The sequence below is a fragment of the Falco naumanni genome, chromosome 5 (assembly GCF_017639655.2).
Source record: "Falco naumanni isolate bFalNau1 chromosome 5, bFalNau1.pat, whole genome shotgun sequence".
NCBI classification, from domain to species: Eukaryota; Metazoa; Chordata; class Aves; order Falconiformes; family Falconidae; genus Falco; species Falco naumanni.
In genome coordinates, this window is record NC_054058.1 from 47856320 (window position 1) to 47870857 (window position 14538).

The 14538-nt window shown below is 39.1% G+C and overlaps 1 protein-coding gene across 2 annotated transcripts in view; it reads right to left on the reverse strand.

Moving 5' to 3' along the window:
* The window catches only part of ZNF277 (zinc finger protein 277), a 54839-nt gene that overhangs the window by 13769 nt on the left and 26532 nt on the right, over positions 1-14538 (reverse strand). For both annotated transcript variants that reach the window (XM_040595827.1, XM_040595828.1), the window contains 3 exons: positions 13430-13512; positions 3288-3379; positions 1776-1886 (listed from right to left, as the gene is read on the reverse strand). In XM_040595827.1, coding sequence (XP_040451761.1) covers positions 1776-1886; positions 3288-3379; positions 13430-13512 — 286 coding nt within the window. The remainder of the gene's footprint in view (positions 1-1775; positions 1887-3287; positions 3380-13429; positions 13513-14538) is intronic.

The following is a 14538-nucleotide window of genomic DNA, read 5'->3' on the forward strand; positions in this document are numbered from 1 at the left end:
TTGTACAGTCAGAAGGAATTTTAGCAGTGTCTAGGTCATCCCTTTCCCAGGGGTTTAAGATACAGATGTTGAAGAAGAAAATTATTTTCTTATTCAAGCGTCTGACCCCATAAAAAAGATTAATATTGTACCTACAAGGTCTGTACTACACCCTGTAAACCCTCATACTCCTTCAGCAAAGGTGCATCCAGATTCCCCTTAGCTCTTGTGTGTGGAGCAAGATTCTCAGTAGTTTTTTGATTTCCAAGAACTGCTGTAACATTTATGCTTACTATTAAGGAAGTTTTGAATTCTCCTTGTGCTTGCAGCCTCAAAATCTGAATACTGCCCTGCTGGTGAATTATAGGTCCGATGGCAGAATATGTCTATGAATTTTAATATCTGCTTTGCTCCACCTGCTAACAACAAAGTGTTTGGTCTACTTCTGAAAAGCATTCCCAGGGAGAGCACGTAACGCTTTCCCTCACCATACACAACAGTCACGCTATTTGACTGAAGCAAGATTTTTCTCCTCTTAATAATACTTTTGGGTACTTTTCTACTAGCATATCTATTTAGTCTGTTCTTAGCAGTAAGAGGAGTGGCCTTTCACTACTTCGGAAGCAATTTCAGCATGCGTATTAACAACAGAGAGGACTGGCTCTGTGAAGCCTCCATCTAAATGAAAGCCTCAGGTCCTACTTGTAAATTGTAAAGCTACAATCTATCAGTGAGGATGGTAACTCAGTGCACTAGGCAACACCAATGATAACATGAAAGGCATTCTTAATACATCTTCATTTTTGGAAAAAGTTAACATGTATTTATTGTGACTGCACATTCTTTGCCAGGACAAAGACTAAATTAGAGAGCGCTGTTGCCTTTTGTGTCTTTTGAATCTCTTCCCTGCTCCCCTGCCTTAGATGTACAAACCAATGGATCCTAAATTTACTTGAAAGAATATTTAATCTAATTTCCATACCGCAGTTTTCACAAAGCCCAGCGTTCTGTGGCTTTTCATAACTAAGCCTAAGATTTAGGCAAATTACTCCCACAGTTTTTTATTACTAGATTGTACTAAAATCTAATAAACTTGTTAAAGCCACAGTTTTGCTCTTAAGTTAATTTTCTGTTAGAGCCAAATTTATATTTGCAGCATACTTCAAATTGTCCCATTTAAAAAACCCATAAAGGGCACTTAGATACTTGCAAAGAAATCTCAAAGTGAAGAGTTTCCTGCTCTTTGCTACCCAATTTCTTCTCCCAAATTCCCTTTTTAACTTCTTCAGTCATCTCAGGTTTATGTGTTTCTGAGGCAGCATATACATTGGCTTTCCCTTTCTACTCTGGGATGTACTCTGTAAGTGGTAGAGAAGGGAGACACCAAACATCCCATGCTATTGATATACAGGGACAAACAAAGATTGGCATAAGAACTTTGTAATCAGTGATTAAAGAGATGTTTAGCAAAAAGATTGTTATGATGAGAAAGAAGAATATTAATTCTAACAGTTATGAGAAAAAGGGAAGTGTTGTCATTGAAGTCAACGGAAACCATGCCATGCATAAGAACTGAAGCACTGCATGTGACTCCAGTTTTCCAGCAAATTCATGCAAATTGTTATGAATCTCCTTTCAGTAAGTCAAGAAAAGCCTTCTAAGAGCACTCACAATAAACTTACATTGACTCTTTGTTTCTTCTTAACTAACCATGAATGTTGAATTAATTTTAACCAACTTATTTCCAAGGTTAAAAGAAATATGATCTAAGTCGATTAAAACAAAAACCTACTTACTTGTCGAGCTTCCCCTGTAACACAGCCAAAAATTCATAGCAATTCACAATGTTATCTGGCAGCCCAATGTTAAAAGCATGCTCTCTTGCCATATGATTGAGAAGGACAGATCTACAAAACACATTCAAAAAGAACATTACATATTTTGGATACATGTAAGAATTACTCAATTGGTGACTTGAAGTACACCAACTGCTCTAAAAATGCATAAAAGCCAACATTAAATAAAAAATAATAGTGTTGCTCCACTGCTAGAAAGAAAGAATGCAACTTTATAGGAAGTTTTCAATTTTAGCTCTGCTGAATATTCAGTAACATTTCAACTGCTTAATCCGCATGCATGACATACAATTTTAAACAAAAATTACAATATAGTTTATTTTGATCCTCACTGTTAGCAAAGTTCATTTATTAACTTGAATAAGCAAATCATGTTTCAAACAATCATCTTGAGAAACATTTTAAAAAGTCATTTGGCAGTTTTTTCTATGCTGGTTAGCAAAGCAGAAATACTTGGATGTGATACACTTTTACATCAATATTGCTTCACATGGCACTAGCAACACAAGCAGCACTCAAAAGTACACACAGACAAACAAAATGGATATTCAAATAAGAAGTTTTTCTAATAGAGATATACTGGTTAATTCCTTAGGTAGCCAACACCTCTATATGCCTCAGCTTCTGCTTTTGCGGACTAGAGATAATATGCAGGTGTTGACACTGCTAAGCCTTGCTTTCATCACACTTCAGGCTGATTTTCAAACAACGTATTCTACCTGTCAGACCCAAAAGTAAGCAGAGGATGAAATTTTTGGGGGCTGAATGATGTGAGCTTCACTGTACTAGGCAGTAAAGAGAAAGGGCACGTGCACAGCATTGGGATGACCTGGAGACACATGACCCTGGGTTCTTCTACCTATCTAGAGCACCAGAACTATCCATGCAAACAGACATTCAGGGATAAGACTCAGTCTTTCCAGATGAAACTCACTTCTGTGTATAAACAAAGTTTCTTTGGAGCAAGCACTTGAATGCAATTCCTCGCACTTGACTGATGCTGCAAAGCACTCCATTCTCTAATTTTCCTCTCCTCTTTTTCATTTGATATTCAAATTCATACTGGTTTGGTGAGTTTTAAATAGGAAAATATGTAACTGAATAGAAATATTTTTTAACAGCCACACTGGCTTAAACAGCTCTCCTTGCCACTAATACAACTGCTGAAAAACTCTCTTTAAAACGGGTCAGTTCCCAACTCCAGCTTACTGTGTAGTATAAGAAGTTGTACTGGAATAAATAAAGGATTGAGAAGTAGGACAGGGTCTGTTTAAAATGGCATTGCAGTTGAAATACTTAAACTGTACCTTAGACTTATTTCTATCTTCTGAGTCCTACCATTAGGAACTGGTTCAATGACATTAAAACCATAAACAAAGATGATGATATGAAAGAACAAAGATGAAAGATATGAAAAAAATAAACCAAAAGCAAACAGGTCAAGAAACAAACCTGTTTCCTGTGAATTCTTGATCGCAGAACATACACATACTATGAAAACTTGTGTCATATCTCTCTCGCTGTTGCTGTTCTAGAACTTCTCTCTATGAAAAGAAACAGATACAGTTATTCAGATGAAAAATAAGAATCATTCCACCACATAAGCTTATTATACCTCTGTCCTTACTGGTAACAACGAACATATAAATTTAAATGTGCTGCTGACGCAAACCAGGTGTTAGTATTTTTTGAGGGTGGGTTCTTAGAAAAATTGCAAGTTTTTTCAAAGGTAGTATGTGCTCCAGTCAAATTCCAGTAAAATTCTCCTAACATTATACAAGATGCATGGAAAGAAATATAATCCACAATGAGATTTTATGTAGCTATTTAAGTTATTCTATATATAACATATCAGCTTATTGTTTCTACTTATGGTTCAGATTTAACTCTGGTATTAGTGTGCAAGTTTATGGGTAACCACATAATGCCCAGTGGAATGATAAACTCAATTTTACACGGCTAACTGCAGGCAACCCAGAGGATGACTTCATAATATGGGACCGATGACAAAAGCCCTGGCAGTTTCTGCAAGGTGCTATGGCACATACTAAACCCAGAGAAAAGGAGAAGCTGATTGCCTTCATTGCTGGCCCTGTTTAACGTAGAGCAACAGGCTAGGCTAGGCACTTTACAACGCCTGACACCATTTTCCTAACAACAACAAAATCCCACAGCAGGCGATTTTCTCTGGTGCTGTAACAGCAGCAGTGTAGTTATACTGTGGAGTTACTATGCACTTCAGATGCAAAGGCTGTAATGATCCGAGACATGGGAGAATTGGTGTTTGGATTAAACCAGCATATTTTCAGCCCAGCAGTACACTGTCTTACACTTGCGTTTGGAGTACTGGTAACTGGTAAAGGATTTATTTTCTGTGTAATGTAGAGGTGCCAATGCCTGCTTTCTGACATTCGGGATCCTGACTGAATTTCTTGAAGGATTTCTCAATCTCTTTATCTCCTTGGAACCTGCAATGGTGGAGCTTTGTGTTTCTCACCTACCTCTTTAGTTAACTCTTCTGTGTGGATTAAAGCCCAAATTTGCCCATAGTCTATACCTGAATTCACACTCAGCTACATCTGTTGAACATGCTCCACAGAAGGTAGAAAGAAAAAGAAAAGAAAAAATGAAAGAAAAAAACCCAGAAAGAGAAAAAAGAAAGGAAAAAATGACTGCACCTCCCAAACCCCAGGGAGGGGAGGAAGGCTTCAGCTATTGTCACTACAGGCTCAAGCGTGTCCTGCAGCACGGATGGGCTGGTGTGGGCCCACCATGCCACATCCTGCTGCCCACTGAGAGATGCCAGGAGGCTGATACTGGGCATATAAATGTGTTGGTTTCTCTTCCACAAGCACAGCGTGCCACAGCTGCATTACCTGGGCCTAGGGCCAGGGGCTGCTGGGAGGGGCAGCGCGCCGTGCCACAGCCCATCCTAGGGACCGTATTTAACCACACCATTTGGGAGCTGTAGCCATTGCACATCAGCTAAGAGTCTGTTACCCTGAAAATGCAGATCCTGGGGCTTTTTTGTTTGTTTTTATACTACAGCATGTGTACTTTATATTGAAATTATGCTCTGCAGCATCTACTCAAATTTTAGACCATATCCGCTCACGTCCTGCTGCGTTATGCAAAACACAGACTGACAGAAAGATGGATTCCTATTTTTCAGGGATGACTCTGTAAAGAGATAATGGAGCATAACACATTTTGTGAGAGCCCTTTAGCAGAGATGCAATTAAGTAAGGATATCTGCCTGCTCCGCACGGGCAGAGAACATCCCACAGCACGTCAGCAAGAGCTGGGGCGCGCTCTGGTACTCACAGCTGCCACCCCCCTCCACTCAGCGGCATGTCCGATCCTGTTGGGCTAACCTTGGATATGAAAGCATCTGTGTGTAGTTTATATGCTTTTTAAAACACCCTAGAAATTATCTAAAAGGCAATCAAAAGATACTGTGTACAATTCAAACATTAAGACAGCAAGGGTGTAAACACCCTCACCCTTCCATTAATGACAGTCCAACGTAGCTTCCTAATTGTACTCTACTTGGAGAGGAAAAAATGTTCTGCGATACTTGCCTGCCTAACTCACAGATTCCCAACTCACACAAACTGTTTACTGTATCCCTGGTGAGCTGCTGCTCCCACTTATGCCTGAGGGGGAAGAAGAAGTGCACTGTATCCCCCGCGCAGATGGTGCTCCTGCTACTCTGCTCTCTCACCCTTCCCGTTTCCCCCTACACCAGAATGCCTGGCAATTGGGAAGCTTTGACTAACGTAGCATCGTTGCTTTATCAACTTACTTAATAGAGTTTAAAAAAAAACTTTCCAAGGTAGACACTCCTTTTACCTGTTGACATCCTTCATTGCTAGAGGGAGCTCTCCAAGCCAGAAAGCAAACCCAGCACTTGCACAGGTGAGGAACTGAAAGCACTGGTTCAAGTCAAGTACAGTAAGACCAAGAGGGGCTGTTCTTTCCTACAGACATTTCCAACACTCCGCTTTGTTGCTGGGACTCTGAAGGGAGAACAGCAATTACAATAACTTGTATAAAGCTTTAGAGATTTTTCTGGGTGGAGGCTTTCAGCTGGTAATGAAAGTCAAGCTCCAGCTGATGTTATGAGGCAGGAAATCAGTAATTTACTTTAGTACCTGCACCAGTTTCCAAGCCCTTTGAATTTCTGGGGATGTTACCATTAATTTGTGGTTAATACTAAGACAGAAATGCCGAAAGGATTTCAGCCCTGAAGATTTTCCAGAACTCTTTTAGGATACTGTGTCATATCGAAGTGTCAGAGAATGAGAAGGCAAAGTCACTTGAGGAAAAAGCACGTATATTATTTTTATTTTTCCATAATGAATAAAAAATTAAGCATAGACAGAAAAGGTAATCCAAAACACTATAAAAAAGTGTTTATACTAGGATGATCATCTTTAAATATGCCAGCACACTAAACTGATAATACAAAAGAAATTTGATCATTTGCATGACAATTTATAACTTGGAGTCTAGAAAAATGTCCCACACATTCACAATGCTCAGCTTGGGGTTGTGAGTTCAGACTTTCTCTTAGGAGGTGGTAATTTAAAAAGTGCCTGGAAAAAAATGTGCCTGTTCCTCTCCTGGGAATCAATATTTTGGAATAAATTACCTGTTTTTTTCCAGAAGCGCTTAAGCAATATGCATCAGCAAGAATCCACACTGATAATCAGTATAAGATGAAAAATGCATACTTGCAGCTAGTAAGCACTTTTCTCTAAACAATTACTTTGTCTCTGGTCTATAGCTCAAGAGATATTCAAGACATAAAAAATGCCTTCAAAAAGCAAGGCTAAAAACTAACTCCTTGAATGTCAAAAAGTCATGGACTCAGGACAGTTGGTTTTATGGCATATGAGATTTTTCTGATACTGTAATTCCTGTTATCCTTCCCTCCAACAGACACTGTATCCCAGGTGCTAAACTATCTTTATTGCTGGCAGGCCATTACTTTTTTTTTTTTTTTTTGTCATAAACCCCTTTACAAACGAGGCCCTCATAAATAATTTACATAGCTATTTAAAAGCATGGCTTGGATCACTGACATAGAACAACCATTCACAACTAGTACTCAACACAAGTTTTGCTGCTTCCAACTTGAAGAAAGAATTGGTGGTCAAAATTTTGCCTGTTTTTTTCCAACTATGTCAGTTGGTCTGACAAAAAAAGTATTACTTCGCCCTCCAAACCTGGCCTATTTTATAATCACAGCACTTCTGACAGATAAGAAATTAAGACAGAAAGTATTCTCTAGTGTTAAGATAGAGGCAGATCGCACTCTGCAGTTGGGGACAAGATCATACAGTGAATCTGTGACTGTAGTGAGACCTGAACTTATCATTCCTCACTCCAGGAACCTGCTTGTGCAGTGGAGGATAGATTCTGCAGCTCAGTCTGTAAAACAGAGCTAACAGCTGTATATGTCTTTATTCTTTTTTTAGATGTTCAGGACCAAAACCAACCAAACAAAAAATTACTGCCATAAGCCCTGACAATGCAAAGTCCAAAGCCTCTGTTCCAAGGACATAAGCATACAAGTGCTCTCAACTTTAAGTACTGTGTTTCAGTACTGGCTGCACTGGGGCAACAGCATTTTGTAGTTTGGTGTTCTTGTTGCCATCTACCTTGCCAGTTCTGGTCCTTTGCTCTCATCCTCTCTAGGCAAAGAGATTAGAAAGACAGTACATTATACAAATGATCGCTTGAGAGAAGTTCCAAGGAAAGCTTTTTATAAATGGTGCTATAACCTCTGGAAAGGTAGTCTGCCTAAAGATGTTCCTTTGATCAGGAAACTTCACAACAGTTACAGCATGAAAGACTCAAACTTTGAGTGCTCAGTCACACTGTTGTGAGGAGTGTGTAATCACAGGACACATTCCTTCTGTTATGGTAACGGACTCAATACCACTGAAATCAGAGTGTATGCCTGGGAAATGAGGTATTACCAGAGACAGAAATGTGAGTATGAATTTGGATCTAAATAAAGTAAGCTAGAGACTTCAAAATAAGAATATGTATTTTATCAAGCTCTCCTAGGTGATCTCGCAAACACACAGCATGTATCTTAAGTTGTAGTTCCTTCCAATTTAAGTAAGAGTTACATTTCCCTGCTGAGTGCTCACAGAAACTAGCTATTGCTGTAGGCAAAGGAAGCAAGTGAAACAGATACTGGTTTAAGTACAAAACAAAATGAAAAAATTGTGCTTACAGATCACAAGAAGCTGCTTATAGACTTTCTGGCAATAAAACTAACCAGCAAAGTACACTGAGACAAGGAATAGGATTGGTGACACCTGAGATGCACTACCACCTCTAAAAACTTGCCAAGCACATTATTTGACAACTATGTACACTGTTAGGATAAACTACTTTTGAAGTAAGACAACTACATTTGGTTTTGTGTCCAGTTTCCTCAAAGACTGACTGATGAGCTTTAGATTGTGCTTATACTGCTAAATAGGAAAAATATTTATAAAGCGTCATGGTATCAGAAACTTCATGTCTCTGTAAAGACCTGAAGTCTTATCTGTATATCAATAACCTGTCTCCTAACTTCTATAATCAACTTATCTCCTTACTAATTGCTATATTCAGCTCTCCCACTTCAAACAGTACTCTATTGGCTCTTGAGTATAAAACCCCCCAAAACTTCTGATTCTGTAATCATTATCATGTCCTCTCCAATGTTCTCTCAAGAATTATTTTTAAGGGTACTGTGACGCTGATGTAGAAGACACTCTTACACCTTGTTCAGGAAGCTGAGTCAATTAAGAAAGGAAGAATTTCATGATATGATGAAAACTAAGTAATTGCAAAGATGTATAAAAGAGTGTTGTAGTTACAGTAGACATGTATCACAGGCTGCCAAACTGAAGCAGGAGAAAGATTAAGTTTGTCTGAAGTAAGACAATCAAAAGAAGATGGAAATAGGCTAACACAGTCAAATGGAATAGCAAAAAACCAACTTCCCCCACACCCAATTAGAAATAAAGAGCAAAGAAAAGCAGAGATCCATTACTTAATGTATGAAGAGACAGAACACAGACAAAAGAGGAATGCTTGTAACATTCAGGGCTTCAGTCTTTGCAGAAAAGGTTAGTTATGTCACAACCATTAATTAAAAGCATTTAAAACAAAAGTAACGGAACCATGACCAGAAAAAGGCAAGAAAGGGTTAAAAGTTGGACATTATATGTATTCAAATCTGACAGAGTTTACCCAAGAGTCATTATGGAATTAGATAAAATGATTTCTGATCATTAGGGTGACAAGTCTCCAAAAACCGATGGAATACGGGCTAGGTACCAGAGCGCTTGATAAAAGCAATAAAATACTGAATGTAGGCAAAGAAGAACCTATAGAATCTCAGACATAGGTATTAATAAGCTGACATTATTAGCTGCTCTGTCAGCACTTCTGATGTTGCTAGCGTCTCGATCCCTTCCAGTATGTAGCTTCAACTTCTTGAATCTCATCTCAGCTTAAGCTTGTGACAAACTGGGGATCATACAAGCAACTCGTCTGGGAAACTGGTATAGCTGAGTCATCTTCCAGTTTTGGTGAAGACTCCTCTTCAGGGTCTATTTACTGGGAGGAAGAATAGCCTCTTCACCTAAAACTACCAGTCACAAGACAGGAGAATAGCTGCAAACCTCACAGCAAGACAAGGCCAATGCTGCAGTAGGAAGTGTGTATTTTCAAAAAAATATGTTTGGGGTTTTTACCTTTTTTAGAAAAATCTTAAAGCTACGCCCAAGTGGCTTATACTGACACTGTCCCCCCTAGTATCTTAAAGTTTTGCTGCCAGGACTTCATTGTCTGGTACTGCTTCACAACTACAAATTCTTTGTCAAGACTGTTTTTCCAAAAGACCGTATCTGTTCTGTATTACATAGCCTTGTCAGCTATTACAGCAAGCTGTGCTCTCTAACCTAGTTCAGGCTCATTCCTTGGCTTCTCGCAATACATCACAGTCACCATAATGCCTCTGCATGCCATCCACCTTGGCTAGCTCCCCTGCTGCAATACAGCCTGAAATATCCCTAAACTGGAGTTTCAAAACTGCAAAATGAAATGCTTCAGCTAGCGCATTTTAAAGACAACATTTGTCCTTTGGGCTTGCTGTTGGAGACAGTTAGGATTCAAAGGCTGCAGAAAAATCACTAAAAGTTGTATAATCCTGGTCTTTATTCTGCACCACTCACAAGAGCCCATTTGCCAGCTCACTCTTAACTGCTGGACTTGTCTTGAGGTAAAAGACTTTGCAAAGCAAAATAACTATTTAACTTGCAAGTCAACACTCAGAATGCAGCAAAAGGAAATGAAAAAATAAACTGACTTCATTGCTGTAACTAAAGTGGTGACTCCATTAGTCTCAACTACAGTTGCAGCTTGATTTCATAAAATCCTTCTGTTAAAACTGAAGATACAATTCTGATATTTAAACCAGCATTAATAGCAAAGACTATTTCACACCGTAGTAAGAGTGCATACCTCTTTCTTTTCTAACTTAATTACTCTGCAAACAAAACCAGCACTTGCTTTGAGCTAAATCCTGCACTCTTTTCTAAATTTAAGGAAATATGTACTTGCAGAGATGAGATGGCTCGCCTGCCAACAGTCTCTGCACTCCCTTGACACTGGTAGCAGAGAGAAAGCATAGCTGGAAAAGGACTGCATAGCACAAAACCCCACAAACCCAGAAACAAATACCCTTTAAAAAAAGAAAAACTACAGTCCAATGTATAGCAGCCAGGAGTTACTATTACAATACATGAGCTGCATGCTCAGTCATGACCCTCTTTCCTTCCTCAAAGCCACAAACAACATTATATGTGCTTGGGAAACTAACATCATTATGACACTGCATGCCCGCATGCAATACTCAAGGTGCCTTTCATAACCTCAAAGGGATTTACAGGAAACGGAAAAAGTACAGAAAAGTCCGACAATCACGCACAGTGAAGAACCACCAAATAGACAGCTTGCTCAACCTCAATTCACTGAATCACTGAGGTTGCAAAGGACCTCTTGAGAGTAACTAGTCCAACCTCTATGCCAAAGCAGGGTCACCTGGAGCTGATTACCCAGAACTGTGTCTAGTTTTGTTTTGACTGTCTCCACAGATGAAAAGTCTACAACTTCTCTGGGCAAGTTGTTCCAGTGTTTGACCGCATTCATAGTAAAAAAGTGTCTTACTGTTTTCAGAGGGAATTTCCTGATTTTTATTTCATGCCCATTGCCTCTTGTCCTGTTGGTGGGCACTGCTGAGAAGAATTTGACTCCTTCGTTCCCATCAAGTATTTACACATATTGATAAGATACCTCTGTGAGCCTTGTCTTACGGGTTTAACAGTCCAAGCTCTCAGCCTCTCCTTGTATGAAGGTTGTTGCAGTCCCTTACTCATCTTTGTGACCCTGCACTGGAGTTGTCCGTAAGTAAGTCTGTATCTTTCTTGTACTGGGGGAGCCCAGCACTGGACCCAAAACTCCAGATGTGCCTCACCAGTGCTGAGTAGAGGGGAAGGATTGCCCGCCTTGACCTGCTGGCAACGCTCTTCCTAATACAGCCCAGGATGCTGTTGGCCGCTTTTGCCATGAGCGTGTACTTCAGCACATGACTAACAAAAGACAAAAAGTAAGGTGGGTAAGGTAGATAAATCAGGAAACAAATCATGAATGGTTTGGATAAGATTAAAGATTAATTGTTCACCACCTCTTCTAATATAAAAAACAGTCAAGTGTGAGGTGACAGGTTCAAACAGCTCAAAGAGGTGGCTCTCTCCCAGTGTGTAGTTAAGCTGTGCAACTCAATACTGCAGACAGCTGTAGATACTGGAAATTTGTGTGGATTAAGAATTGGAGGTTCATGAAAGAGAAATCTATTGTGTGAATAAACACAGATACAATGTTGCTGAATTAGGAAATTCTTGGGCTGCCAGTTGCTGGAGACTAGGAGAATACTTTGAGAAAGAATTACCACTCTGTCAGAAGGGGGGAAATACCACAGACACTTCACTGCTGTCATGGATAAGAGACTAATCTAGACAAACTTTTTTTATTGATCCAGGATGGCTTCTCTTATGATGAATTGGAAGAGAAGCATGCTAGGCATGAGTGTATCTACTGCTTTTTTCTGAGTCCATGCCAATCCAATGGACCTACACAGGAATGAAGATTTCAGCTAAGCCAGCTCCAAACCCGTGGGAAATCCTCAGTGGCAGAACTACCACAATCCTCCTTTGCAGAAGCTGGGATTCTATGGAAAGCTGTGTAAAACTTGCACATAACCGGTTCTAGGGATTCGCTAGTCATGAGCCTTGAGCTGCAGAACATTACTTTAGCCAGCAAACTGAAACAGCACTCACAGGGCAGTTGAATCAGATGGATTTTGCCTGCCAATCCCAATTTTCCTGGGGACTAAAATTTGTTTTTTTGTAAGAACCTCCTTCATTCTGAATGTTTATGATTTAAGGTATCTTTAGTTGCATGCTGTGCACATACAGACTTGTACTAGAAACATACCAGAAGAAACAGCATAACAAAGAGTTAAAAGGTCTGTGTTGACAGTTCCCAGGACATAGCTGCCAGCCGTAAACTGAGGAAGATATTTATGTAAAGACTGTAAGGCCTGCACTCTGACACCTCACAGTACAGATGACTGGCCAGCAGAAGATCCTGCATCCTAACATAAGGAGACTGGCAACAAGGCCGCTACGTCTCACATAACATTCATTTTTAAATTAGTCCAACAGCAAAAACAGACTACAGACATGTATTTCAAACAAGAAAACAGCAAAAAAACCCCCAGTGGTCAGCAACCTGGACTAAGACTCGTGGAAGCTGAAGTCAGCAAGAGCTTAACATGAAGGACCACCCATTCAGAACTGACAACTCCTGAAAGAGATGAGAGAACTGTCCAAAGTACTAGGTTGCCATCACTGAGCAAGAAGAACCAGAGCAGTTCATGAGGACTCAACATCTGGCATTTCTTGTCCTTTGCATCCCACAGAAACAATACTGGTCAGACTTCCTCTGCTCATGCACCGTGCTGCCTGTGAGTATGCGAGTGTGAATTCATGAAATCTGGGTAAGAGAGTGTGAATGCAAAAAACCAACATGTTTGAAGATTTTGTAAGTAAGTATCACCTTCCCTTTTCACAGCATCCCACACTGAGTTTTATTTTGCTAATTTTCCTACATGTATATTATTACACAAAAGATAGTGTGTCAATGCATTGCAGATTCTTGCAAGAAAAAAAACTGTTCAGCACACTCAGCCTTTTTCAGTGCTCTGGGCTTATTTTCCACTCATGTGGAACACTGACATACAGCCTGTAAATTTATTCCAGGGGAAAATCTTTAAACAAGGCGTTTGTTTATGTTTGTGCAGCAGCCAGGGTAAAAGCTTAAAAAATATACAAAAAAATGAGAATTCTGCAGTCTAGCAAAAAACCCAGGACATGCTTTCACTTCAAAATGCCCACTGAGTTACCATATATTACACTACGGAACTGTTTACCTCAAAAAATGAAACAAGGGTAATTTCTTACCAGTCTTTTCTGTTGAAGCTGTTCTCTAAGTAATCTGTCTTCTGGTAAAACATCACATAGAAGAAAATAATTGTCCTGTTCTTCTGTTAAGAGATTAGGAAGTGTGTATAAAGAATGGGAAGTTGCAGCTGCTTTGACTGTTTTTGGCATATAATTTGCTAAACCTTTGGTATGTGTTAAGAATGTGAGAAAGCATTTTTAAATCCATAAAAGTCAGTTATTTTAATTTCATAATTTAATGAAACATGCTTAAAAATTTGTATATACATATTTACAAGACTTTTACATTATATATTTTGCAGCACAAAGACAAAAGTCTTGTATAGGTTTTCTCCACTACCAGCTTTACTCTTTTCTGTGATGGTTATTTGGGAGACATAAAGCAATTTTCATCATTTACAGTATAAAGTCAGCATGAAAGAAACATGAAAGCACCTTTAATTTCATCTTGCATGTGGGATTTTCAGTTATTTGCTTAAGTAATGGTCAGTTTCCAGTAGTTAATATCATTTGGTATAGCCTCCCCTTACCCTGACAGATCACATTACCATCAGATCTCGCTCCATCTGCCAATATGCACAACTGTTTAGCAACACTACTTCTGTGCTTCACCCAGAATTTACTTGTACTAACCTTTTACTATTTATGTTCATATCCAATTTAATAATAAAACAAATCTTATTCAAATAAATTACCTTAAAAATACTCAGCAGATAAGAAAACAAAAACACAAATGCAAAATATTTTTGTAAGTTACTCATGTATTAATCAAAGGGTTATGTGGTTGGTGAACTGAAGTCACCATTATTAAGTCTTTTACAGTTTTAAACTTGCTAGATTTCAGCCTTTCCCATCTTTTCAAACAGAAGCCTGTGTGAAGTAAGACAAACCCCCTGATTCCTGAGCTATCAAATCTGAAGGAGCTAGCCATTAAAATTAACAAATTTGTTATCAAACAAATAAAAAAGTATGTTCATTGTCCTCTGGAAGAGCTATTGATTGTTTGTAATTCTGGCAAGCTCAGACATCAGATGCTTGATTTGCAACTTTCAAACTGAGTGTTAATTGTTAACATTTCAGAAGCAAACCCATACTTATGTAAGAGAAAC